The sequence below is a fragment of the Symphalangus syndactylus genome, chromosome 18 (genome assembly GCF_028878055.3).
Source record: "Symphalangus syndactylus isolate Jambi chromosome 18, NHGRI_mSymSyn1-v2.1_pri, whole genome shotgun sequence".
Classification (NCBI taxonomy): domain Eukaryota; kingdom Metazoa; phylum Chordata; class Mammalia; order Primates; family Hylobatidae; genus Symphalangus; species Symphalangus syndactylus.
This window is the reverse complement of record NC_072440.2, coordinates 28,907,536-28,933,861: the sequence shown is the minus strand read 5'-3', so window position 1 is coordinate 28,933,861 and position 26,326 is coordinate 28,907,536. Positions and strand designations below refer to the sequence as shown.

The window sequence follows — 26,326 nt, the reverse complement described above, 5'->3', positions numbered from 1 at the left end:
ATGGAGTAGATCTCAGTGTTTGAACTACTAGCGTGGGGGAAAATGTACACCAGGCATTCCATGTAGAACCCAGGCTGAAATTTCTAAGAAAACTGTTACACTTGGTAGATTGCTGGTGTTATAACAGAGTTCCAGCGCATTATGGTTTTAAGAACTAGTCTGAGGATATAGGAGAAAACACTCAGTTTTTCCTGCTATACTTTCACAACACAGAACACTTCTGACACCAGATGTATGGGAGGTTTCCCCACGCACCTAGGAATCAACCAATTCTGCAGTAGACACCAGTAGGGTGTCCTAATTCAATTCAATGTCCACACTATCCACCTACAGTATCAGATCCCACAGGTTGAGGATTCAGTCCTATAATACTTTCCTCCACTTCAGGTGCCAATCAAAAGCCCCAGGTTGTTTCACCTGTACTTCTGACTAATCGGCTATAAATCAGTGTGCCCATGACCCCCTCCTCAGGTTCAATTAATTTGCTAGAGTAGTTCACAGAACTCAGGTTACTTACATTTACTAGTTTATTATTAAGGATATTACAAAGGATACCAGTGAACACCAGATGAAGAGTTGGATAGGGCAAAATATGGAAGAAGGGCAGAACTTCCATGTCCTCTCTGGGCATGCCATCCAGAAGCTCTCAAACCCAGTCCTTTTGGGTTTTTAATGAAAGCTTCATTATATCGGCATGATTGGCTAAATCATTGGCCATTGATGATCAATTTAACCTTTAGGCCCTCTCCCCTTCCTGGAGGTTGGAGGGTGAGGCTGAGAGTCCCAATTCTGTAATTACAGCTCGGTCTTTCCTGTGACCAGCCCCCATTCTGAAGCTACCTTGGGCTGCGGGCCACCAGTCAACTCATTAGCATACCAAAAGCCACATCATTTTGAAGATTCCAAGGATTTTAGGAGTTGTATGCCAGGAAATAGGGACTAAGGCCAAATATATATTTCACCATATCACAACTGGCTTGTGGACTTAACCACCAAGGAACATGCAGTCTGAGCTCCAAATATCTGGTATGAGCAAACAAACATTTTTAAGTTGGGGAATGGCTGTAGTCATATTACAAGTAAAACAAGTCCTCTTCGTTTACTCTTTCTTTTTTTTTTGAGACAGAGTCTCGCTCTGTTGCCCAGGCTGGAGTGCAATGACACAATCTCAGCTCACTGCAACCTCTGCCTTCCAGGTTCAAGTGATCCTGCCTCAGCCGCCACTAGTAGCTGGGATTACAGGCACGCACCACCACGCGCAGCTAATTTTTGTGTTTTTAGTAGAGACGGGGTTTCATCATGTTGGCCAGGCTGGTCTCGAACTCCTGACCTCAGATAATCTGCCTGCCTCAGCTTCCCAAAGTGCTGGGATTACAGGCATGACCTTGTTTATTCTCTCTTGGATTGCTTGCTTTAGGGGGAAATTAGCAGCCATGTCATGAGGATACCCAGGTAACCTATGGAGAGATCCACATGGAGAGAAACGGAGGGCTCCTACTAATAGCCTTTTGAGTGCACTGTCAACTGTGAGCTTATTATTAGGCTAATCATTCTCCAGTATTCATTTCCGTAATTTAGTAAAGCTCACCTTTCCACAGTCTCCTCCAGAGAGGTTGTAAAAGCCTTTTCCTCTGCTTGTAGGCTCTCTTCAAGCATTCTAAATGCTTATTTATGTGTCTGTGGCACACCAGGGATAGGAAATAACTTTCTTTATTTTTATACATTAAATTAAATATGATTAGAGTTCCCCTCCTTGACAAAGTTGGCCAACACTTCTATATCATTATTTTTAATGGATCCCACATGGATCCTTCCTTAGGTTGTCCCAGACCTAGGACTCAGGCAGTCTCAGGAAGACAGCAGTGAGCCTTGATCCATGCTGGGTCATTCATCGTCCTCTCAAAGGGGCTGGTTCCCCTGGTGACTCTACATACTCAGTGTCAAGTTCCATCACAAGAATGTCTGCCAAATCTATTTGACTATTGCCTCATGCCCAGATCGCCACAGTTGCCCCTGTCATCTCTACAGCCCTATGCAGGTGTAATGCAAGGTTGCTGCCACTCTAAGAAAACCCACAACATGTCTCATTTCCCAATCTTCTGGGATTCAACTCACACCAGGGGTCAGGCTTCTTTCTTCAATTCCATTGCCATGTCTTCCAGTCTCATTAAATCTAGATCGGTATTTAGATCTAAACTCAGTTTTTTAAATCATCCAAGCAGGTAACACACATGTGTTAAATAAGTGTGCCATGTTTAATACAGAGGGTTTGGTGGGAAGTATGAAAAATTGAAGAGTTTGTGTTTAATATAAAGTGCTTTGTGAGCATGTAGGCCTAGTGTGACCAGATTTTTTTTAAAAAAGTAAGAAAAAATCTGAATACCTAAGTGGAATCTACAATTTAAACATTTTAGAATTGGGCCAGACTTGGTGGCTAAGGTTTGTAATCCCAACACTTAGGGTGGCCAAGACCATAGAATTGCTTGAGGCCAGGAGTTTGAAACCAGCCTGGTCAACATAGCAAGACCCATCTCCACAGAAGAAAAGTAAGAAAATTAATTTAATTTTTTTTTTTTTTTTAGATGGAGTCTCACTCTGTTACCCAGGCTGGAGTGCAGTGGCCCGATCTTGGCTCACTGCAAGCTCCGCCTCCTTGGTTCATGCCATTCTCCTGCCTCAGCCTCCTGAGTAGCTGGGACTACAGGTGCCCGCCACCACACCTGGCGAATTTTTTGTATTTTTAGTAGAGACGGGGTTTCACCATGTTAGCCAGGATGGTCTCGATCTCCTGACCTTGTGATCCGCCCGCCTCGGCCTCCCAAAGTGCTGGGATTACAGGCATAAGCCACTGCGCCTGGCCGAAAAATAAGAAAATTAGCTGGGCAGAGTGGTGCACGCCTGTGGTCCCAGCTACTTGGGAGGCTGAGGTGAGAGGATTGCTTGAGCCTGGGAGGTCAAGGATGCAGTGAGCAGTGATCACTCCACTGCACTCAAGCCTTGGCAACAGAGTAAGACCCTCTCAAAATAAAATAAAATAACTTAAGAAAAAAATAAATTATGTATGTGAAGGGGACCTAGTGTTAGGGTTTTAAAATATGTCCCCAAATTCTTTGATGTTCCTTTCTTTGAGAGATGACATCTGATTACCTATCCTTTCAGTGTGAGTTGGACATAAAAGCAGGATAAGGCAGAAGTGACAGTAAGGGACTTAGAAGACATAGTCATTGAAGGCATTGGGATTCCCTCCTTTTTTACACTTTCTTGGATTGCTTGCTTTGGGGAGAAATTAGCAGCCATGTCATGAGGATACCCAAGTAATCGATGGAGAGGGCCACATGGAGAGAAACCGAGGGCTCCCACTAACAGCCTTTTGAGTACACTGTCTTGGCTATGGATCCAGCATCCAGCTCAGTCACAGTTTTAGACCGTGGCAGCCCCTGCCACACTGAAGGCAACCTCATCAGAGATCCTCAGCCAAACCACTCAGATAAGCTGTTTCTGAATTCCTGCCCTACAGAAACGATGAGATAATAAACATTTATTTTAAAACCAGTAAGTTTTGGTATAATTTGTTATGTAACAAAAGATAAGTGATATACTCAGCAACTGAGAGGCTGCTAGTTTACAATTTTGGCTCTAACTTTTCAAACCAAAAAAATCGCAGGTAGGAATATTCACAGGTGGGTGGCTCTCAAAGTTTGACTCTGAAACTAACTAAGGCTGTTAACTGCTGCATCCACCTTCACCACACCACCAACCAAGGGAGTCTGTTGTAAAATAGTCACATATTTTTTCACCACCCTATATCATATATGAGATAATAAAAGAGTGAATGTATTAGTGTCCCTTTGTAGACTACAAGCCACAGGAGTTTAACTCACCAACTATGCCATCGACTTGTTTATTTCTTTCCCACATTTGTTAGTGAGTGGAGGTGATGCTGTCTAGGCAAGTTCTCTTTTTAGGCGTCTTTTCTTTATAGATTTTACATGACCATGGGTTAGAAGATCAGCAGCTAATTTGCTTTAGATGGTGACTATACTTAGTGTTGCAAGTGCTTAACGAATGCCAGTTAATACTCTGAAGGCTAGATGTTGAAAAGATGTTATTTTCTTTAAAGGAGAAAAAAAAAACAGAACTCTTTCACCAAAAAATAATCCTCCTTGGAAACAAATTCAAACAACAGAATGTAAGTTTCATGGTAATCAGACTTTGCTGGGTCACTGCTGTATTCCGGTGTCTGGAAGCCACTTGGCATGTGAAATTTGTTCAACAAGCAACTTTGAATGAATGAATACGTGAGTAAATGAGACCAAAGAGAAGAGTCTCCACTTGGAAGAGGAGGATGGGTCCGTCCATGGGGCATTCTCCTTGCCCCACCCCTTCACCCATCTCACTCTCAAAATGTCATCATCAGTGAGGCACATTTGAGGTAGGCTAAGACTTCTTAAGAAATATGGTGTGAAATCCAAAGAGTGGGAAGAACACCTTCAGACTAGACAAGAATAGATCTGGCTTCTATCCCCGGTCCTGACCACAAGGCCCTGGAAGTAGGCCTCTGCCGCACTTCTTCGGTCCTAATTTCTTCCTCTGCAAAATGAGATCGAAGCTTCCAGCCTCAACACCAGAGGTTTCATGACTCTGTGCCAAGCTTCCCCTTTTTTTTAACACCCTCCCCGAAGGAGGCGGGTCACTGCTTGTGAGATGCTTTGAAGCTAAAAAACCGGAGGCCTCAGAGCGATGTGACCAGAGGCGCACAGCTTGGCACATGACCTGATATGACTGATGTTCAAAGCAGCTGTCAGTGAATAGAGGCAGCACGCACAAAGGAGCCAGCCAAAAATAATGAGAGCAGTGAAAAAAAAAAAAAAAAAAGAAAAGAAAAGAAAGAAACACAGCAGGGCAAGGCTCCAGGGTCACTTGTGTTTTCTCTGGTCTAACCTCCTCTCTCTCCTCCACCCAGTCCTCAGACAACCCCCTCCTGCCTCCTCCAGAAGAAAAGTTAAAAGCTTTCTTTTGGAAACAGAGTAGTTTGCTTAGACTGCTACTGTTTACCTTTGGTAGGACAGCCATTGGCGGTGAGTTCAAACACAGGAAAAGGCCTGTGTTCCAGGAAGAGCTGCAGACGGGCTGAAAGACCGGCCATAATGCTGCTGGGTTGCACTATTCCCCACTGGTGCTCAGCCTGGAATCACACCAGGCCCTTGCCTCAACCTCAGGCAACCAGCCTCCGGCTATTTTTTGGACTGCCACCTTCCCTTGGGAATATTGCCCCTAAAACAAGATGGTGTGGGATGGAGGGATGAGGAAATAAGGGAGGGGGGATAAAAAGAGAAAAAGAGGCTTACACTACAAACAAAAACACAATAGCCTTATTTCCAGTCTAGTATGAAAAACATAATTACAACAAGCAGCAAACTTTGGGTTTACATTCGAGGTTTTGTTATTTATTTGTTTTCAATTATTAACATCATCCTCCATGAACTAAGAGGTCCACATTTGTCAAAACAAGGCCACACATTCCCCAAGGCAGCTACCTCCAGACATCTCTGATCTATTGGTGAAAAGGAAGGGAAATAATCTACCTCCTTATGTTTCAAAGTGATCCACCCTGAATAGGGTTATGCTAAATTGTGGGAGAAAGGAGGGAAAGCATGTGAGGAAATACATGCTGTAAGGATCAAAATCTTCTGGGCCTTCCCCATTCCCCCCAAATTTCTTTCTGCTAATTCCATTTCAAAAACTCCCTTGGCTCCAAGGCACTAGATTCTCTGGTTGGGTCATTCTCAAGTTTACCATGAGGATCTCACTTCTCTTTCCCTGATTTTAGAGTTATTTATGTCAAAATATTTCTGTCTTCCAGAGAGCTCACAGCATCCTGTCTCCTCCAGAAGCTCTTCCCCAGCTGAAATGGAAGTGAAAGGCTGGTAGTCTCCTCCTCAACCACCCACCTCCTTGGGCCCTGACTGTGTGGATGAGCTCCTCACACCCAGGATTTGTGTCTCCAGTGAAAAGTAGCAATTTATCCTACACTGAAAATTTCCTGAATAAAAACAGTTCATGAAACTCTGAATGTAGTATTTTATTTGGTGTAGAATGAGTCTACAGTAAGATCCTTTGTGTTCTCTGGTTTTTAGCAGTTTGACTCTGATGTTCCTGTGTGTGTGGGGGGGCATGTATAGGTGTGTGTTTAATCTTATTCTCCTTGGGCATTGCTCTCCTTCCTAAATTTGTAACTTTATGCCTTTCTCTAAATTTGAATAATTTTCACCTATACTTTTATTGCAAATATTTTTTCTGACCTATGTTTTTCTCTTCTCCTTCTCTGACTCCAGTTACATATGTATTAGACCTATTGATATTGTCCACTGTTCCTAGAGGACCTGCTCATTGTTTTTCAATGTCTCTTCTCTCTGTTCTGCATATTGAATAACTTCTATTGATTGATTTTAAAGCTTACTAACTTTTCTGTTATTTCTATTTTCCTGTTAAGGCCAATCAGGAAATTTTTTATTTTAGATATTGTAATTTTTAATTCTAGAATTTTTATTTGGTTCTTTTAAGAAAAAAAATAGTTTTTAGTTCTTTATTGAGCTTTCTTATCTTTTCATTTATTAGGAGTATGTTTTTCTTTATGTCCTTAAGTATAGTTACAATAACCACTTTAAAATCTAGTCTGCCGATTCTATCACCTGTATTATCTTCAAATTGTTTTTTTTCTCTTGAGAATGGGTCTTTTTTTTCTTCAAATGTTGAGCAATTTTGGAATGATATATTGAAGAGACTCTGTGTTCTGCTATGCTGTTTTAAAGAATATTGTGCAGCTTTTTCTAGGCAGGCAGTTATCTTGGCTGAATTCAAACTGCAAATTCTGTATGCCCTGAAGTAGGCAGCAGCTCAAATCCAAGTTGTTTTCTTAGCCTCAGCTGAGAGGCCTGAGCTCTGTCCCACAAATGTGAGACATAGGGTTCAACCAGAAATTTCTAGGCAGCATTTGGGTATCCTCTCTTTCTCCCTCTCTCTCTCTCTCTCTGATTATCTCCTTCATGTAATTTCCCTCTAATTTTCAAGAAGCTGTGGCTGCCTTGAACTCTGACATTTGGTTCTGCAAGCCAGGAAGACTGTGGGTTTCTATCTGCGTTTCAGTGACCCCCATGTCACACCAGCTGTAGCCTGCTCTCAGGATAAAAGCTATAAAAAAGAAAAACATAAAACTTAACTCAAGGTATTTCCTTCTTTGAGTATAGACTCTTCTGTAATATCTGCCTGCTTTTATTTGCCCTCAGATATTTTTCTATTTTTCTAAAGTTTTAAATTATTATCTGCAGAAAAGTTGGGTAGGTAGGGGTTTATTATTATAAAAGGGAGTATAACTTCTATTCTTTTGCTTCTTGAACAAATAACTATTCAAATATTTTCCAAGACTTAGTCAATTTTGCTCTTTAACAAATAGTTTTTGTCTCAGTTTTCTATTTATTTTCTCATGGTTCTATGGGTTAGCAGTCGGGGCTGGGATTGATGGGCAGCTCTTCTGCTGGTCTTGTTTATTGTTACATATGTGGTTGCACTCTTCCAGTGGCTTGACTGGAATTATATGGTCAAAGACATTCTCACTCACTGGCAATTGATCCAAGAAGTTGGCTGGGCCTCTCTTCTCATGTGGTCTCTCATTCTCAAGGAGACTATCCCAGACTTTTTCACATAAATGTCTCAGGGTTCTAGGAGGGTAGGAGTGGATGCTACATAGGCTCTTGAAGCCTGCAATTAAAACATACAGTGTCATTTCCACCACAAAGCAGGTCATAGGCTATCCAGATTTAAGAGAATGAATATTGGACTGTATGTGTGCATATATAGATAGGAGGAATTTGTGATCATTTCTTACAATCCAGCACATTAATATAAAAAATGTTATTATGCAACAATAATGGCAGCAATCTTACCAAAATTTAACCCCCTTTGTGATCTATCACCATACTCACTGTGAGGCATCCAGATGAAGAAGAGTGGGATGCTTTTCTTCATGCTGTTTTATATCTAGGGAAAATGAGGAATTGAGACGTTAAGTAGATTTACCAAGATTGGAGAGGCAGTGATAGATACAGCCAGGATATATAATGTTTAGTATATAAGTATGTATGATGGAGAAAAGCAAAAAACAAGATGAGATTAAGAAATGCAGGAATGGAGTGGGGGAGTTTGCAATTTTAAATAGGATATATAGGAAAGGCTTCATTGAGAAGATGAGGATAGAGAAAAGACCTGAAAGAGGCCAGGGAAGGGGAAGACACTTTCATTCAGTGGGATGAATAAGCACCCTTGGTGGGATATGATATTATGTATGTATATTATATATAGATCACTGAATCTTCCATTATATTTTTATGAGTTGGTAAAGCACACATTTATCATACTGAATATCAAACACCTGAAGTAGTCACGACTTAAAATTGTCTTATAAACAATTTCATATCATATAGAATTGGGTCTTTAAAGGGACTTGATAAATGCTACATAACAATTTTGATTCTGTAGGATATGTTACACACACACACATATATATATATCTGTTCTTGGTATATGTAAAGTGCTTTATAGTGACTAACAATTTCATAAACATAAAGTAGAAATAGAAAGCTATGAAAGATATTCTTTCTTCTGATAAATACATAAACTGAAACTTCTACTCACAATAATTGATGATTAGAAAATTTGGACCAATCCTCCCACTAAGGAAACATAAAGAACTGAATGAAATATAAAAAAAACTCTTAAAAGAATCAAAATATTAACAATATATTGAGGAATTACAAAAACAAAATCAAGAAGAGGAGAACCTAGAGAGTAAAACCAACATCTGAATCTGATTTTGCCCTAAGAACATTTGCTAAGCCTAAAGAAACTTATTTTCGGCAAATTCCTGGGGCCAGGAGGCAAAAGGCAAGACCTGTAATCCACCAGAAGTCAGGATTTTAATAAATCATGACCATTTTAAATTGGGATCCCAAAGGATCCAGGTAAGGTAAATCATGGGTAAGCTAATCCCTGCAAAGAATTTTGATTTGGCTTTATGTCATTTGGGTGGTCCAGGAAACTGCCAGCTTTGAACTTGGTTTAAGATAGACCTAGACTGGGAGCACCTCAAGTGTCTGGCAGAGGCAGAGGAAAATCCTCTTTGGAAGAAGATGATGTTATGCTAGGCCTCAAATTATTATGAAAATTAGTACAAATAATCTTTAAAACACAATGTCCAACACATTGTCAAAAACAGCCAGTCATACATGGAAACAGAGTTCATTGAACAACACCAGCAGAAACAACAGACAACACAAATAGACCCATAATCACTGGAGATAATGTCTGTTGGAATTATTAGTCACAAACTATAAAATAACTCTGCTGTGTTTGAAGGAGAAAACAGACAGGATAAACTAAAGGCAATGTTTTAAGATATGACAGCCAAGAATATTAAGGACTAATAAAAGACATCGATCGATTCAAGAAGCCTAATAGAGCTTACACAATATAAATTTAAAGAACAGCACTGCCAGAAACATTATAGTGAAACCATAGAAAACCATAGAAACTGAACTGTAAGCACACCATACACTAAAAGCAGCCATAGAGAAAAGGACATATTATCTTTAAAGAACTAAATAAAATGAAATTGACAGCTGACTTTTAAAAGTTAATAACTGAAGTCAGAAGACAGTAAAACAGTATTGTCAACATGTTCACAGAAAATAATTGCTCACTGAGATTTCTATTCCCAGGAGATATTATATTTATTAATATATTGTTATATTATATATCCATTTATATTATATATGGTAAAGATAAATATTTTTTTAAAAAATACTGAGAGTTTGGAAAATTTTAAAGGATAATTTAAGGGACAAGTAAAATGATCCAGATGGAAAATCTGAGATTCAGGAAGAAGTGAAGACCTAAAAACAATAAAAATATATTATAGAATTTTAAAATTACATAGAATTTTAAATTGTGACAAGCGCCAATTAATTGGGATGTAGATAGATGGGATTGAAGTGTTCTAAGCCTTCTGAATTGTATAGGCCAATGATAGAGATTAACATTTATATTATATTTGGATAAGTTAACAATGAAAGGTTAAAAATAAAATAATAAATAGAAAATGATAATAATTTTGAGGCCAGCCACTAAAAGAATAGTTATTGTAAATCTTCCAAAATAGTAAAGGGGAAGATTAATGATTAAAATATCTTAATTGATCCCAAAGAAGTCAAGAGATGAGAAAAAGAATCATAGAAGAGGTAGAACATATCAATCATGAAATAAGATGCTAGATTAAAACCCAATTTTATCAGTGATTCCATTAAATGTAAATGAGCTAGCCTTAATATTCCTAATAAATATTTCCTAATAAATCTGCATTAAAGGGCTGTGGGGAATATTGGAGAATGCCCTGAGCTGAGGATAGGAGGCCTGAATTCTAGTCCTGCTGTAGTCATCAGCTAACCGTGGAATTCTGAGCAGTTCTCTGGACTTCAGCTCACACAGGAAATTAGGACATTAGGTTGGATATTGGATGAACTTCATTTAGTCCTTTTAGACTTGGAGATTATTCTCATGACCTCTTTGCTTAGGTTCCAGGTCTTAAGACAGCCTCTTGTTGAAGGAAGGGACGCCCTCTGCTGAGATAAAACTGAATTCTCTTAAGCTTCATTTATCTCACTTGGCAAGATATCTTGTGACATATGGAAATGTTATGCATTAGAGGTGGCAAAGGTGTGATAAATACCTTTTTAAAATGACTATTCATATTGATGCCAGAATCTCCAATATTGATTAACTTGGATTCACAACTGAAAAATCCTATTCACTGGTCTCTAAATACAGGTTTGCAGAACTTCCAAAGTTATTTATATTCATCCTTCCCCATAGGCAATCTAGACTGATCAACAATTTAGTATACATAATGGCACTGGTAATCTCACTTGGTCCCTATATAAGCCAGTCATGGGTCACAAACAGAACTTGAGTTATCCTGAAGGAAAAGTGGGAATCACACCGTGAAGAGGTTGACTGTTATACTATCATTCCTTCACTGGCGTTTAGTGTATTGTGACACAATACAGTTTTTATGTTGCCAACTAACAATTTTTTAAAAAACTCCTGCCCTCTAAATTACAAACTAAATAGAATTACAAGTTAAATCAAATAATAAGTTAAATCAAATAACAGTGCAATTAATAATAATGCAATTAATAATTCTGCGAAGAATAAGAAAATGGCAGAGCAGACATTTTTCCTACTCCTTCAATCATATTACAAAGTAAAAATAATGATAATTGAATCAGATCCACAAAGAAGCCTACACGGAGGCCAAAGGGTATTGAACTCCACCAAGAAGTTTATTTGAAGTATAGATTTAAACCATCAATCATTAGTGGAAACCCCAACTAATACCAGCTCATGAAGAAGAGCCATTGCAATTGGCAGAAAACTTTAACGTATGGTTTATTACATGTTTTCTATCCTTTGAAAAGTCCTTTTGGGTATGTTTTATAATAAACTAATATGATAGCTTATATGTATAATTTATAAACAATCAAACACCGATACACATTTTGGGGATGTATGCTCAAATTTGAGGAAGGAGTACATAAAGAAATCTGGAGACTCTAGACTTAGTTTAAAAAGCAGAGCCCTTGGGTGGGCCTCCAGAGTGAAATGAATTATAGGGCTACAGGGGAACTGAGAGGCCTCAGGTCCTTGGACAGGGGTGGGTGGGCACTGTGATGTGCTGACTGTGAAGTCAGACAAAGACTCCAGGTTGTCTGTGCTTTATCATTATAGGACCTTGGGCAGATGACATATCCTCTCTGTGTTTTTAAAATACAACCCTTAGACAATCTGCATCAGCACTGAGGCATTGGCTAAAAATTTAAGTTACTACCCTGTGGTCTGATCATCACTGACCCTCTTCTTGGGCCAGAAAAGGGTATTTCACATTACTGAGCATTTTCTTTTTGTCAAGCCCTTTCTCATATTATTATTCTATTTGATGCTCATAACAAATATTCCCATTTGTGAAATATTCCCATTTTACAGATTATGACAGTGAGCATGGTGGACAGACCTTAGGGTGACTGCTGATAATTCTTGCTCCCTGCTGTTCAAGCCCTGTGTAATCCACTCCCTCTATGTGTGGATGAACCTGTGACTTGCTTCTACCCAAAAGAATATGGCAAAAGTGATAGGCTATCACTCCCTTGCTTAGATTATACAACAAAGATGTTGGGCTATCACCCCATAATTATGTTGTGATAGAAGTTTTAGCAGACTGAAGAAGCAAGACTTTCCTGCTGGCCTTGGAGAAGCAAGTTGCCATCATGTCAACTGCATATGTTGAGAGTCACAAAGCAGGGAATTGTGGGAAGTCTCTAGGAAACTTCCAGCCTCAGTCCTGTAACCACAAGGAACTAACTCTTGCTCAACATCCCCCTAGGCTTAGAAGAGGACTCTGAGCTCCAGGAAGGAAGGAGACCTGGTCAATTCTTTGCAGACAATCTTGTGAGGCCCCAAGCAGAGGATCCAGTTAAGCAATGTCTAGATTCCTGACTTGCAGGAATGGTGACATCATAAATCCGTGTTGTTTTGAGCTGGTAAATTTAAAATATTTATTACACAGCAATAGAAAATGAGTACAGTGGACATGCATGGTGGTTTATACTTGTAATCCCAGCACTTTGAGAGGCCAACACAGAAGGATTGCTTGAGTCCAGGAGTTTGAGACCAGCCTGGGCAACATAGTGAGACCCCTTCTCTGCAAAATAAATAAAAAATTAGCGAGGTATGGTGGCAGGTGTAATCCCAGCTACTGGGGAGGCCGAGGCAGGAGAATTGTTCGAGCCTGGGAAGCAGAGGTTGCAGTGAGCAGAGATCACACCACTGCACTCCAGCCTGGGCGACAGAGCAAGGCCCTGTCTCAAAAAAGAAAAAGAAAGAAAAGGAATGTAGCAAGCGATTCCTCTTTTTTTTTGTTTGTTTGTTTTTTGAGACAGGGTCTCATGCTGTTGTCTAGGCTGGAGTGCAGTGGTGCGATCTTGGCTCACTGCAGCCTCCTCTGCCTTCTGGGTTCAAGCAATTCTCCTGCATCAGCCTCCCAAGTGGGTGCGTGCCACCACGCCTGGCTAATTTTTGTATTTTTAACAGAGACAGGGTTTCGCCATATTGGCCAGGCTCGTCTCAAACTCCCAACCTCAAGTGATCTTCCCACCTCGGCCTCCCAAAGTGCTGAGATTACAGGTGTGAGCTGCTGCGGCCGGCCCCCGAGTATTATTATGTATCAGAATCATCTTGGTTGAAGGTGGATAGTATTCTCCAATCTAGACTTATCCATAATAAAGCTGATATTTGTATCTTCATTCTCTATCTTTTGTGGCTATTTCTCAACTGGTTCCAAACTCAGAGTTGTGGGGAGATATGACTGATTATCACCTCTAACCCCAGCACATCATAGCATTACCTGCTCTTCTCCACAGGGCACCTTCCCACCCATTGTTCATTTGAGACTCAAAATAATTTTGTAAAATCAAGACAACCTTTTTAGTTGTTTAACATCCGTTTTAATTTTAGACCACTCTATCTAATGTGAATTTTATTTTTATTTATTTTTGTCCTCCTAAGCATTCAGGATGATTTTTCAGTCTGAGGATTTTGATATTTTTTCAATTAAATTTTTTTCTGTTATTATATTTTGAGTAGTTTTTCTGCCCAATTTTTTATTATTCATTCCTTCCGGAACTCCCATTGTATGTGTGGTCCGTGTTTCTCTGTCTATTTTTCTTTTACCTGAACTCTTTTATTCTGTCTCCTCTTTCTAGGCTAGGTCTAGGCTAAGTTCTGTATGACCCCTCTCAGCGCAATCTTCCAATTCTTTTATTCTGCCTTCAAGTCTGCCCAGTCTCTTGTTTATGCTAAGTATTAAGGTTTATTTTTTGAGTGTGTTTTTTCCTAATTCAAGGAATAAAATTTAATTTTCAACAAGCTTATTTTATATCTTCTTGTTCTTGCCATATAACCTCCCATATAATATCAAAAGAATGCTATTAATACATCCTTAATCTCTTTAAGAATTCTAAGCATGTTAAGTTTAAAGTTATTTGAAATTTATATGTCATTCCAATTTCTTTGGGTATGAATTCTCACTCGTTGAATCTCGTAATGGGTTCGTGTTGCAATAAATTTTTTTGTGTGCTTTGTAGATTTCTTTTGAGATTTCATCCTGCAAGAAACTTTCCTGAATGCCTGTTCCTTCCCATGGTTGCCTCAGCCTGGCCTTCCGGACCTCACACCTCCAGGATAGTCTTACATGAAAGTTCCAATCATTCAGCTCAAGCAGGTAACACATTACACCTGTGCCCTGTGCTAGCCTGGTTCTCTTTATTACGTGGGCTCCTCTCTACACAAGTAGAATGTTTCTAGCCATAGCTATGTGGTAAAGCAGAAAAACTTCAGTCCCAGTTCCCTGGATGGAGGTGCTGTTCAGCCTCCTGCTTAATTCAAGGAACTTGGTCTCCCATGGTGAATAGAGTTCTCTTGACCCTCATTTCCAAAGGAACTTTGACAGCACCTACTCCCTATGTGCCCCATAACTTCAACTTTCCAAACACTCGCTATTTTTTTATTTTTAAAAGAGATGTTCCCTTTTTCTCTAAGACATGTATTTTTAAAATGTGTTATATTCCATTTCTATCACCATGCATTATATGTTTGTATTAGAGAATAAATGAAGAATTTATGTGATGATTTTGCCATATGGACTCATAATCTTCGGACATTCATGTTAGAGGTTAACCAGCAGAAGCACAGAAAGGTTAGCTGGGCTTTACAGGTGCCGGAACAAATTAGTAGTCAAGGTGTTAGTAAAGCCAAGTCTCTAGATTGCCGTATTTGGATACAGTGCTCTTTCCATTCTGCCACATTGAACTATGGGATTTTACTTGCTTGTTTGTCTATTTATATAAAGTTATTTGTTTGTTAAGCTATAATAGCCTGTGAGTACAAACACAATAACATCTCTTTTGTGTTTCAAACTAAATAAGCCCTGTCTCAGTAGCAGAATATGTAGTAGTCCTTGTGAGACCTGTGATCTTTCACTAAATTGTCCAAGAACATCAGGGGTTATTTGGTCCAAAATGTTCGTTTCTCCTTAGTTCTTTCCTCCCCAACAGACTTCTCACTCTAGATTACTCCAAGCCATTCAGGATTCAACGACTTTGCCAGTGAGTGGTTCAGCAAAACTATGTGACTCAATTATGGCTAATTAGACATCTAGAAAGATGTCTCCACTTTTTTTTTTTTTGAGACGGAGTCTCGCTCTGTCGCCCAGGCTGGAGTGCAGTGGCGCAATCTCGGCTCACTGCAAGCTCCCCCTCCCGGGTTCACGCCATTCTCCTGCCTCAGCCTCTCCGAGTAGCTGGGACTACAGGCGCCCGCCACCACGCCCAGCTAATTTTTTTGTATTTTTAGTAGAGACGGGGTTTCACTGTGGTCTCGATCTCCTGACCTCATGATCCGCCCGCCTTGGCCTCCCAAAGTGCTGGGATTACAAGCGTGAGCCACCGCGCCCGGCCTCCACTTTTAATAAGAGAGATAAGAAAAGGCAACACCCCCCCCCGCCCCAGTTTTCTCTGGACATTAGATGGACACTTGGGACTTCCACAGATACACATTGACCTCGCATGAGCCAGATGACAGCAAAGTGGGAAAGTGAGAAGCACTGGGTCTAATGATGCCAGCAAGCCGTGGTGTTCAAAACACTGGTGCTCTCCAGCCTCAAACTGCTCTGAGATAATGCATTTCTTCATTATTAATACCACTTTGAGTTGGAGTTGTTATTCCTTGAAACTAAGACTAATGACACTACCTGTTTCCAAATGGCTCCAGCAGTGGCAATGGGATCTTCTAGACCAGCACTGTCCAACAGGAATGCAATGCAAGCCACAAATATGCACCACATATGTGATTTTTAATTATTTTTAATAACTCCATTAAGATGAAATTAAGTCTAATAATATACCATATTTAACCCAATATATGCAAAACACTATTTTGACAGGTAATCAACATAAAAATTGAGAAATTTTATAATCCTGTTTTACAGTAAGTCCTCAAAATCTAATGTGCATTTTACACTTAGAGGACATGTGTGTCAGAATAGCCACATTTTAGGGGCTCAAAAGCCATGTGTGGCTAGTGGCTGCCCATCTAGACAGGGTCCCGGCATGTGTGTTTGGGACTGCAGCTGCCCCCTCTCACTGCTGCGTTCCTGAATGCAGTTGTTAATGGACTGGGTGAGGACCCCTGTTGGAGTTCCCAAGATAAGCATTTTGGCTCACACTCACCTCGTCCCCTTATTCCTGGGGAGTTGTGGATGTGTTCTAGTCTCAGACACATGATGAGCTGAACCAGCTCTCCAAACAGGAATATCCAAGACTGCTAGTGAGCCCTGGTCAGGGGCCACAGCCCCTTCCCCACCTTCCCTTGCTGTGAGTTATCCTGACAGGGCCCTCAAGGCCTTGTCCTGCTGGTATACTTCAGTCAAAACCATATTCGACTTCAAAACAGGAGAGATCTTATCTCTCTCATTCCAAAAGCCTTCTTTACCTCCATCTCTATAAAATGTTTAAGTCTCTATGGGCCATTTCTGCATAAAAAGAGGTACTGCAACAAAAAGTAAAGTTATTTTTTAAGTCATAAATGTCATTTAAACTTCCAGTATTAAGTGCCTGCTCACCTTATCTTTGTATAAGTAAGAGGGGATACTTAGATTACAGGCAGGTGAAGAAGTCAGTAGCAAGTTTTAAAGGAAACTTTTCTAGCTCAAGTTTCATCTAACCAGCTAACAAAACAAAACGATTTTTTTCCTTTGAGTTAAGGACTTGCAAGAGTGAATAAAAACACACAGTGGGTACCTAGTGAAGTGTAGCTTTATTATTTTTATAATAGCCAAAACACTATTGCTGGCTGATTCCAGCAGAGTGATCTTGGTAGCAGCAGACAGCACACGTACATCTGTCTTAACGAAATGGCATCAAGTGGCAGGCACAGAAGCAATGGCAGGAGAAGATGAAGGGCCTGCTGGAGGAGTGAACACATCCCACGTTTCTTTATCCATGATAAGAATCAGGACCGGCACTTGGTACTCAGTAAGCACCAAGATTTTCTTGGACAACTTCAAGGTCAGAATGAGGAGGATTCCTAGACAGGGAGGTGGGTTTTCTACTGATTAGCCTGTGGGGGGCACGGGGAGGAGACTCAAATGATTATTTCAAACACTAAAATGGAGTTTTAACTTCGTATGTACACATACCAATTACAGTAGATAAAAAAATACCATTTATGAACCATCTGGCTTTATTGACATTAGTTTTTAACTGCAACTACCTTTCTGGCTCTCTTTTCTAGATGGAATGTGTGAAATAGTGATGGACTATGTCTTAGTCTATTCTGTGCTTCTATTGCAGAATACCACAGACTGGGTAATTTATAATAAACAGAAATTGATTGGCTCACAGTTCTGGAGGCAGGGAAGTCAAAGATCAAAGGGCTGGCATCCAGTGAGGACCTTCTTCCTGTGTCATCCCATGGCAGAAGAGTAAAGAGAGGACGAGAGAGCACAAAGGATCAAGCTTACTGTCTCAAGCCCTTTTATAATCAACATTAATCCATTCATGAGGGTGGAGCGCCCGTGACCTAAACACCGTCCATGAGGCTCTGCCTCCTGGCACTATTGCGTTGAGGATTAAGTTCCCAACGCATGCATTTTGGGGGACACATTCAAACCATAGCAGACTATGACAATGGTTCTCAAATTTTTCTGTATATTGGAATCACCTGAGAGCTTTTTAAAATCCCATTGCCCAGGCTGTGTCCCAAACCAATTAAACCAGAATCTCTGGAGGAAGCACCCAGGCATCAGCATTTTCTCAAACTGCCTAAATGATTGCTATACGAAGTCAGGTTTGAGAACAAGTGGATTATGATCCGTGCTGTCAATTATTAACAAATATTTGAAAACATATTAATATCCAAATAGGTTTACTAAAAATATTCAGGTGAAGTTGATATAGTTGGCTATCTGCTCAACAATTTCTTCTCTCTTCCTCTTTTCCAATAGAGTCCCAAGTTTCTTCAGACTCCTCTGAGTGGCCAAGTGTTTGAAGAGTGAATTATGATTGGCCTTTCCTTTGTGGTGGGAGTGGAAGGATTAGGGATAACACGTCAGAAAGGGAGGCCATCCCTCTGTGTACTTTCTGAGGCCGGGCAATATTCTGGTAGCAGAAGCAGATGGAGAGGGTTGGGAGGGAAAAGTGTTACATTGTTCAGTGTGGGTGGAATGATGCCAAGAGGGCATACTGAGTGGGTTATTTCCAGTCTAATGACATTTTACGCAAGAACCAGTTGTAAAGTTGCATGCAGGTTTCCAAGAAGAAAATGCATTCCCAAAGACCGGCTCTGTTAGCTTTCTGTCTCTCTATATATATTTCTTTTTTTTTTCCTTCTCTAATATCCAAGATGTCTTTGAGCAGGAGAGCTCTTTTGAATTCCTGCCACTTAAAGTGGGTTTGGATGCCTTAGGGTGAACTAATGACCAGGCAGTGAAACTCTCTATGCCTAGAGAGGCAGGTTTTCAGGGAAGCTGAGCAGCCACTAGAGAGTCCAGGCCAACACAAAGAAGAGGCAGTTTCTGGGTCTGCTTTTGCCTCCAGGGAAATAGTTCTGAAGGACTTCTGCCCTGGAAGCCTGGCTCTGCTTGCCCAGCCCTAGCCTGTGGGAAGATCCTGTCACCATTCTCCTGTGTGTAGGCAAGGAGCACTGGCAAATGGCCTCTGAGAGAATTAACTTGTTTAGATGTAAGACACTTTAAAAAATGACACAAAAGGCCAGGCGCCTATAATCCCAGCACTTTGGGAGGCAGAAGTGGGTGGATCATGAGGTCAGGAGATTGAGACCATCCTGGCTAACACGGTGAAACCCCGTGTCTACTAAAAAATACAAGAACAACAAAAAAAAATTAGCCGGGCGTGGTGGCGGGCGCCTGTAGTCCCACCTACTCGGGAGGCTGAGGCAGGAGAATGGCGTGAACCCGGGAGGCGGAGCTTGCAGTGAGCCGAGATCACACCACTGCACTCCAGACTGAGCAACAGAGCAAGACTCTGTTCAAAAAAAAAAAAAAAAAGACACAAAAACCATTATAGGGTCACACTTATACACGAAATTTCAGAAGTTGTTGTGTGATTTGCAAGATAGCCTAAAATTATGTCTCCACTCAGGTCTTTCAATTGTGGTCAGAACTGGACATTCCCACGAGGACAGTTTCCACTTCCAGTAATGGCTGAGGAGGTCCTACTGCAAATAATAATGAGAAACTCTGGACAAAGTATTTTACAACCACCACCTGAAAGTATTGGAGAGTAAGTAAGAGCAGGTAGGTACTAGAAAGGGTTTGAAATCTAGAAGAGACCAGTGACATTAGATGAGTTTCCTATTTTTTCTTTCGTTTTGTTTTACAGCTTTTAGCCTAAAGGCAGACCTGGTCCACACTCTGCAGGACATAGAAACCCATAATCTTATTGCTTAAAGAATTAGGAGACAGAGATCAGGACAATCATACCAGCTAGAAAGTGAGGGGTTCTCGGGTACGGTGGCTCATACCTGTAATCCCAGCACTTTGGGAAGCCAGGGAGGGCAGATCACTTGAGGTCAGGAGTTCGAGATCAGACTGGCCAATATGGTGAAACCCCATCTCTACTAAAAATACAAAAATTAGCCGGGGATGGTGGCGCATGACTGTACTCCCAGCTACTTGGGAGGCTGAGGTGGGAGAATCACTTGCATCTGGGAGGCAGAGGTTGTGGTGAGCTGAGATGGTACCACTGCACTTCAGCCTGGCAGCCTGGGGGACAGGGTGAGACTCAGTCTCCAGAAAAAAAAAAAGAAAGTGAGGGGAGAAATTCCAGAAAGAACAGAGTCAGAGAGGAAGAGTCCCCTCTGCTGATAAACCGCTCATATTTCTGGCTGACTCTTGAATCATCATGTGTGGGGCAGACTCCAAGCAACCCAGTTAAGGCTAAGCACTGAACTTATATTTAAGACTTTGGTTCTGCTTGCTTTAAAAAAGTCAATATTCTTTGAATGAACATATTAGGTTGATGCAAAAGTAATTTAAAGTAATGGCAAAACCGCAATTATGTTTGCACCAACCTAATAGCAGAATAGAGAATCTCCTTAATGTATTGCTCACAATGTCAAGGATACAATAAAAAATTGCTATACATACAAAAAAAGAGAAAAATGTGACTCATATTCAAGAGAAAAAGGCAATCAAGGGAGACCAACCCGGAAATAACACAGATGAATTTAGCAGGCAGGTAATTTAAGGCAGCTACTGTAACTGTGCTCAAAGACTTAAAGGAAAAGATGCTCCCAAAAGGAGAAGCAATCAACTTTAGTAGTCCTATATGTACTAAACATTTATAGACTGGAAAATGTTTGACGAAGGTCAAAGTACACAAGAATTATAGGAAACTTCACAATTCCTATTTTATAATCCTATTTGGCCTGTTTTTAATTGTATTGAAAAATTTCATTCAAATCAAGGCCAGAAACTTTGATCAGCTGATTTGATAAATCCATTTTGAGGGAGACATCAAAATATAAAACAACTGAACTGCATCAAATACAAAAAGGTATTTTTATTGATGAAGTATGTGCAAGACATAGCACTGTTCTTCACCATATTCTTCACCTCACCCTTTCTAAAGAGGAGGAAGGGGAGGAAGGGATGTTGATCATTATTCATGCATTCAACTCAGTCTGCTTAACTGAGCTGAGATCTAGCTTTGGCTTTAACTAGAATTTCCCAAATAAGGATTCTACAGGATATTCCTGTGTAGGAAGCAAATAAAGAAGCCACAAAGAAAGGATTTGATTATCAAATACTTTTGAGAAATACTGAGTTAAATAGAATTTTTTTTTTTCCTGTAGGGCCTTTCAGAGCCTTCAACATGGGAATGTGCATTATGAGTCACCCAGGGTGGCAGGTCAGGTGGCACAAAGCCTGGCAATCACATGTAGAGCAGGGGGTCAAGGTAGGGCAAGGACTCTGAAGTTCCCCAAGAGGGGGATGCTCATTTATTCGATGAGCAAATATTAACTGAGCATCTACTCTGTTCTAACCTAGGCCCTTATAAATATGTGGTAGATAAATCTGCTCTCATTGAACTTACTGTTTAGCTAGAGAGATAGTCAAAACCAAGTAAATAAACAAATAATAATAAAATTCCAAATAGTAATGAGTGCTACAAAGGAAAGAAAAAATAGAGTACAATGGGGTGGGGGTGGGAGCTACCTAGATAGAGTGATTAAAAAAGGCCTCACAGGAAGCGATACACAACCTGAGAGCTGATCAACAAGATAGAGGTGGCCTGTGAGGAGACACAGGAAGAGTGTCCCGGGCCGGGTGGAGAAAGAAACTTGCATGGAGGCCATAAGGCAATAACTGTTTTGTGTGCTTAAGCCTCTGAGAGGGAGCAGGTGTCTGGAGCATAGACGATCATCCAGAAGATGGTTAAAAGAAAGAAAATGACCACGACAGCAAGCAATAACATGAGAGCTGAGGCTACTTACAGTATTTCCTCCTTACTTCTCACTTACAGTGTGAAGAAATACACTGCGTTTTCTGCTAGTGGTAATGTAAAATAGCACGACCGCTTCAAAAAATATTTTGGTGTTTTCTTACAAAGGTAAATGTACAACTGTTCTCTGATCCAGCCATTCTATTCCTTGATATTTACCAAAGAGAAATTAAAGCACATGTCCGCACACAAAATTGTTAAAAATGTTCATAGGAGCTTTATTTGTAATGCCTCAAAATTGAAAATAACCCAAATGTCAATTGACAAGTGAATGGTTTAAAAATTGGGATATATTCATAAAATGAAATAATGTTCAACAATAAAAACAAACTAATACACACATATATAAAAAATGCATTTGCAGAAAACATAATTCTGTGCATAGTAAATCCTAAGAAATCTACAAATTAAGCAGTGAATTTAACAAGTTTACATGATAAAAATCCAAAATCATTTGTATTTACATATATTACAATGAATAATCGAATAATAAGATTTTTTTTTTTTATTATACTTTAGGTTTTAGGGTACATGTCCACAATGTGCAGGTTTGTTACATATGTATCCATGTGCCATGTTGATTTCCTGCACCCATTAACTCGTCATTTAGCATTAGGTATATCTCCTAATGCTGTCCCTCCCCCCTCCCCCCACCCCACAACAGTCCCCGGTGTGTGATGTTCCCCTTCCTGTGTCCATGAGTTCTCATTGTTCAATTCCCACCTATGAGTGAGAACATGCGGTGTTTCATTTTTTGTCCTTGTGATAGTTTACTGAGAATGATGTTTTCCAATTTCATCCATGTCCCTACAAAGGACACGAACTCATCATTTTTTATGGCTGCATAGTATTACATGGTGTATATGTGCCACATTTTCTTAATCCAGTCTATTGTTGTTCGACATTTCGGTTGGTTCCAAGTCTTTGCTATTGTGAATAGTGCCGCAATAAACATACGTGTGCATGTGTCTTTATAGCAGCATGATTTATAGTCCTTTGGGTATATACCCAGTAATGGGATGGCTGGGTCAAATGGTATTTCTAGTTCTAGATCCCTGAGGAATCGCCACACTGACTTCCACAATGGTTGAACTAGTTTACAGTCCCACCAACAGTGTAAAAGTGTTCCTATTTCTCCACATCCTCTCCAGCACCTGTTGTTTCCTGATTTTTTAATGATGGCCATTCTAACTGGTGTGAAATGGTATCTCACTGTGGTTTTGATTTGCATTTCTCTGATGGCCAGTGATGATGAGCATTTCTTCATGTGTTTTTTGGCTGCATAAATGTCTTCTTTTGAGAAGTATCTGTTCATATCCTTTGCCCACTTTTTGATGGGGTTGTTTGTTTTTTTCTTGTAAATTTGTTTGAGTTCATTGTAGATTCTGGATATTAGCCCTTTGTCAGATGAGTAGGTTGCAAAAATTTTCTCCCATTGTGTAGGTTGCCTGTTCACTCTGATGGTAGTTTCTTTTGCTGTGCAGAAGCTCTTTAGTTTAATTAGATCCCATTTGTCAATTTTGGCTTTTGTTGCCATTGCTTTTGGTGTTTTAGACATGAAGTCCTTGCCCACGCCTATGTCCTGAATGGTATTGCCTAGGTTTTCTTGTAGGATTTTAATGGTTTTAGATCTAACATTTAAGTCTTTAATTCATCTTGAATTAATTTTTGTATAAGGTGTAAGGAAGGGATCCAGTTGCAGCTTTCTACATATGGCTAGCCAGTTTTCCCAGCACCATTTATTAAATAGGGAATCCTTTCCCCATTTCTTGTTTTTGTCAGGTTTGTCAAAGATCAGATAGTTGTAGCTATGCGGCATCATTTCTGAGGGCTCTGTTCTGTTCCATTGATCTATGTCTCTGTTGTGGTACCAGTACCATGCTGTTTTGGTTACTGTAGCCTTGTATTATAGTTTGAAGTCAGGTAGCGTGATGCCTCCAGCTTTGTTCTTTTGGCTTAGGATTGACTTGGCGATGTGGGCTCTTTTTTGGTTCCATATGAACTTTAAAGTAGTTTTTGCCAATTCTGTGAAGAAAGTCATTGGTAGCTTGATGGGGATGGCATTGAATCTATAAATTACCTTGGGCAGTATGGCCATTTTCACGATATTGATTCTTCCAATCCATGAGCATGGAATGTTCTTCCATTTGTTTGTATCCTCTTTTATTTCATTGAGTAGTGGTTTGTAGTTCTCCTTGAAGAGGTCCTTCACATCCCTTGTAAGTTGGATTCCTAGGTATTTGATTCTCTTTGAAGCAATTGTGAATGGGAGTTCACTCATGATTTGGCTCTCTGTTTGTCTGTTATTGGTGTACAAGAATGCTTGTGATTTTTGTACATTGATTTTGTATCCTGAGACTTTGCTGAAGTTGCTAATCAGCTTAAGGAGATTTTGGGCTGAGACAATGGGGTTTTCTAGATATACAATCATGTCATCTGCAAACAGGGACAATTTGACTTCCTCTTTTCCTAACTGAATACCCTTTATTTCCTTCTCCTGCCTGATTGCTCTGGCCAGAACTTCCAACACTATGTTGAATAGGAGCAGTGAGAGAGGGCATCCCTGTCTTGTGCCAGTTTTCAGAGGGAATGCTTCCAGTTTTTGCCCATTCAGTATGATATTGGCTGTGGATTTGTCGTAGATAGCTCTTATTATTTTGAGATACGTCCCATCAATACCTAATTTATTGAGAGTTTTTAGCATGAAGGGTTGTTGAATTTTGTCAAAGGCCTTTTCTGCATCTATTGAGATAATCATGTGGTTTTTGTCTTTGGTTCTGTTTATATGCTGGATTACATTTATTGATTTGTGTATGTTGAACCAGCCTTGCATCCCAGGGATGAAGCCCACTTGATTATGGTGGATAAGCTTTTTGACGTGCTGCTGGATTCGGTTTGCCAGTATTTTATTGAGGATTTTTGCATCAATGTTCATCAAGGATATTGGTCTGAAATTCTCTTTTTTGGTTATGTCTCTGCCAGGCTTTGGTATCAGGATGATGCTGGCCTCATAAAATGTGTTAGGGAGGATTCCCTCTTTTTCTGTTGATTGGAGTAGTTTCAGAAGGAATGGTACCAGTTCCTCCTTGTACTTCTGGTAGAATTTAGCTGTGAATCCATCAGGTCCTGGACTCTTTTTGGTTGGTAAGCTATTGATTATTGCCACAATTTCAGAACCTGTTATTGGTCTATTCAGAGATTCAACTTCTTCCTGATTTAGTCTTGGGAGGGTGTATTTGTCAAGGAATTTATCCATTTCTTCTAGATTTTCTAGTTTATTTGCATAGAGGTGTTTGTAGTATTCTCTGATGGTAGATTGTATTTCTGTGGGATCGGTGGTGATATCCCCTTTTTCATTTTTTATTGCATCTATTTGATTCTTCTCTCTTTTCTTCTTTATTAGTCTTGCTAGCGGTCTATCAATTTTGTTCATCTTTTCAAAAAACCAGCTCCTGGATTCATTAATTTTTTGAAGGCTTTTTTGTGTCTCTATTTCCTTCAGTTCTGCTCTGATTTTAGTTATTTCTAGCCTTCTGCTAGCTTTTGAATGTGTTTGCTCTTGCTTTTCTAGTTCTTTTAATTGTGATGTTAGGGTGTCAATTTTGGATCTTTCCTGCTTTCTCTTGTGGGCATTTAGTGCTATAAATTTCCCTCTACACACTGCTTTGAACGTGTCCCAGAGATTCTGGTATGTTGTGTCTTTGTTCTCGTTGGTTTCAAAGAACATCTTTATTTCTGCCTTCATTTCATTATGTACCCAATAGTCATTCAGGAGCAGGTTGTTCAGTTTCCATGTAGTTGAGCGGTTTTGAGTGAGTTTCTTAATCCTGAGTTCTAGTTTGATTGCACTGTGGTCTGAGAGACAGTTTGTTATAATTTCTGTTCTTTTACATTTGCTGAGGAGAGCTTTACTTCCAACTATGTGGTCAATTTTGGAATAGGTGTGTTGTGGTGCTGAAAAAAATGTATATTCTGTTGATTTGTGGTGCAGAGTTCTGTAGATGTATATTAGGTCCACTTTATGTAGAGCTGAGTTCAATTCCTGGATATCCTTGTTAACTTTCTGTCTCGTTGATCTGTCTAATGTTGACAGTGGGGTGTTAAAATCTCCCATTATTATTGTGTGGGAGTTTAAGTCCCTTTGTAGGTCACTCAGGACTTGCTTTATGAATCTGGGTGCTCCTGTGTTGGGTGCATATACATTTAGGATAGTTAGCTCTTCTTGTTGAATTGATCCCTTTACCATTATATAATGGCCTTCTTTGTCTCTTTTGATCTGTGTTGGTTTAAAGTCTATGTTATCAGAGACTAGGATTGCAACCTCTGCCTTTTTTTGTTTTCCAGTTGCTTGATAGATCTTCCTCCATCCCTTTATTTTGAGTCTATGTGTGTCTCTGCACGTGAGATGGGTTTCCTGAATACAGCACACTGATGGGTCCTGACTCCTTATCCAGTTTGCCAGTCTGTGTCTTTTAATGGGAGCATTTAGCCCATTTACATTTAACATTAATATTGTCATGTGTGAATCCGATCCTGTCATTATGATGTTAGTTGGTTATTTTGCTCGTTAGTTGCTGCAGTTTCTTCCTAGCCTTGATGGTCTTTACAATTTGGCGTGTTTTTGCAGTGGCTGGTACCGG

General features: G+C 40.0%; 1 protein-coding gene across 1 annotated transcript in view; it reads right to left on the bottom strand.

The window, feature by feature from the left end:
- Positions 1 to 26,326, bottom strand: part of ZNF366 (zinc finger protein 366) — a 354,936-nt gene that overhangs the window by 73,564 nt on the left and 255,046 nt on the right. Inside the window, exon 1 of the mRNA XM_055253779.2 lies at positions 7,983 to 8,033. Coding sequence (XP_055109754.2) covers positions 7,983 to 8,025 — 43 coding nt within the window. The 5' untranslated portion in view covers positions 8,026 to 8,033. Of the gene's footprint in view, positions 1 to 7,982 lie in introns of the transcript that reaches the window.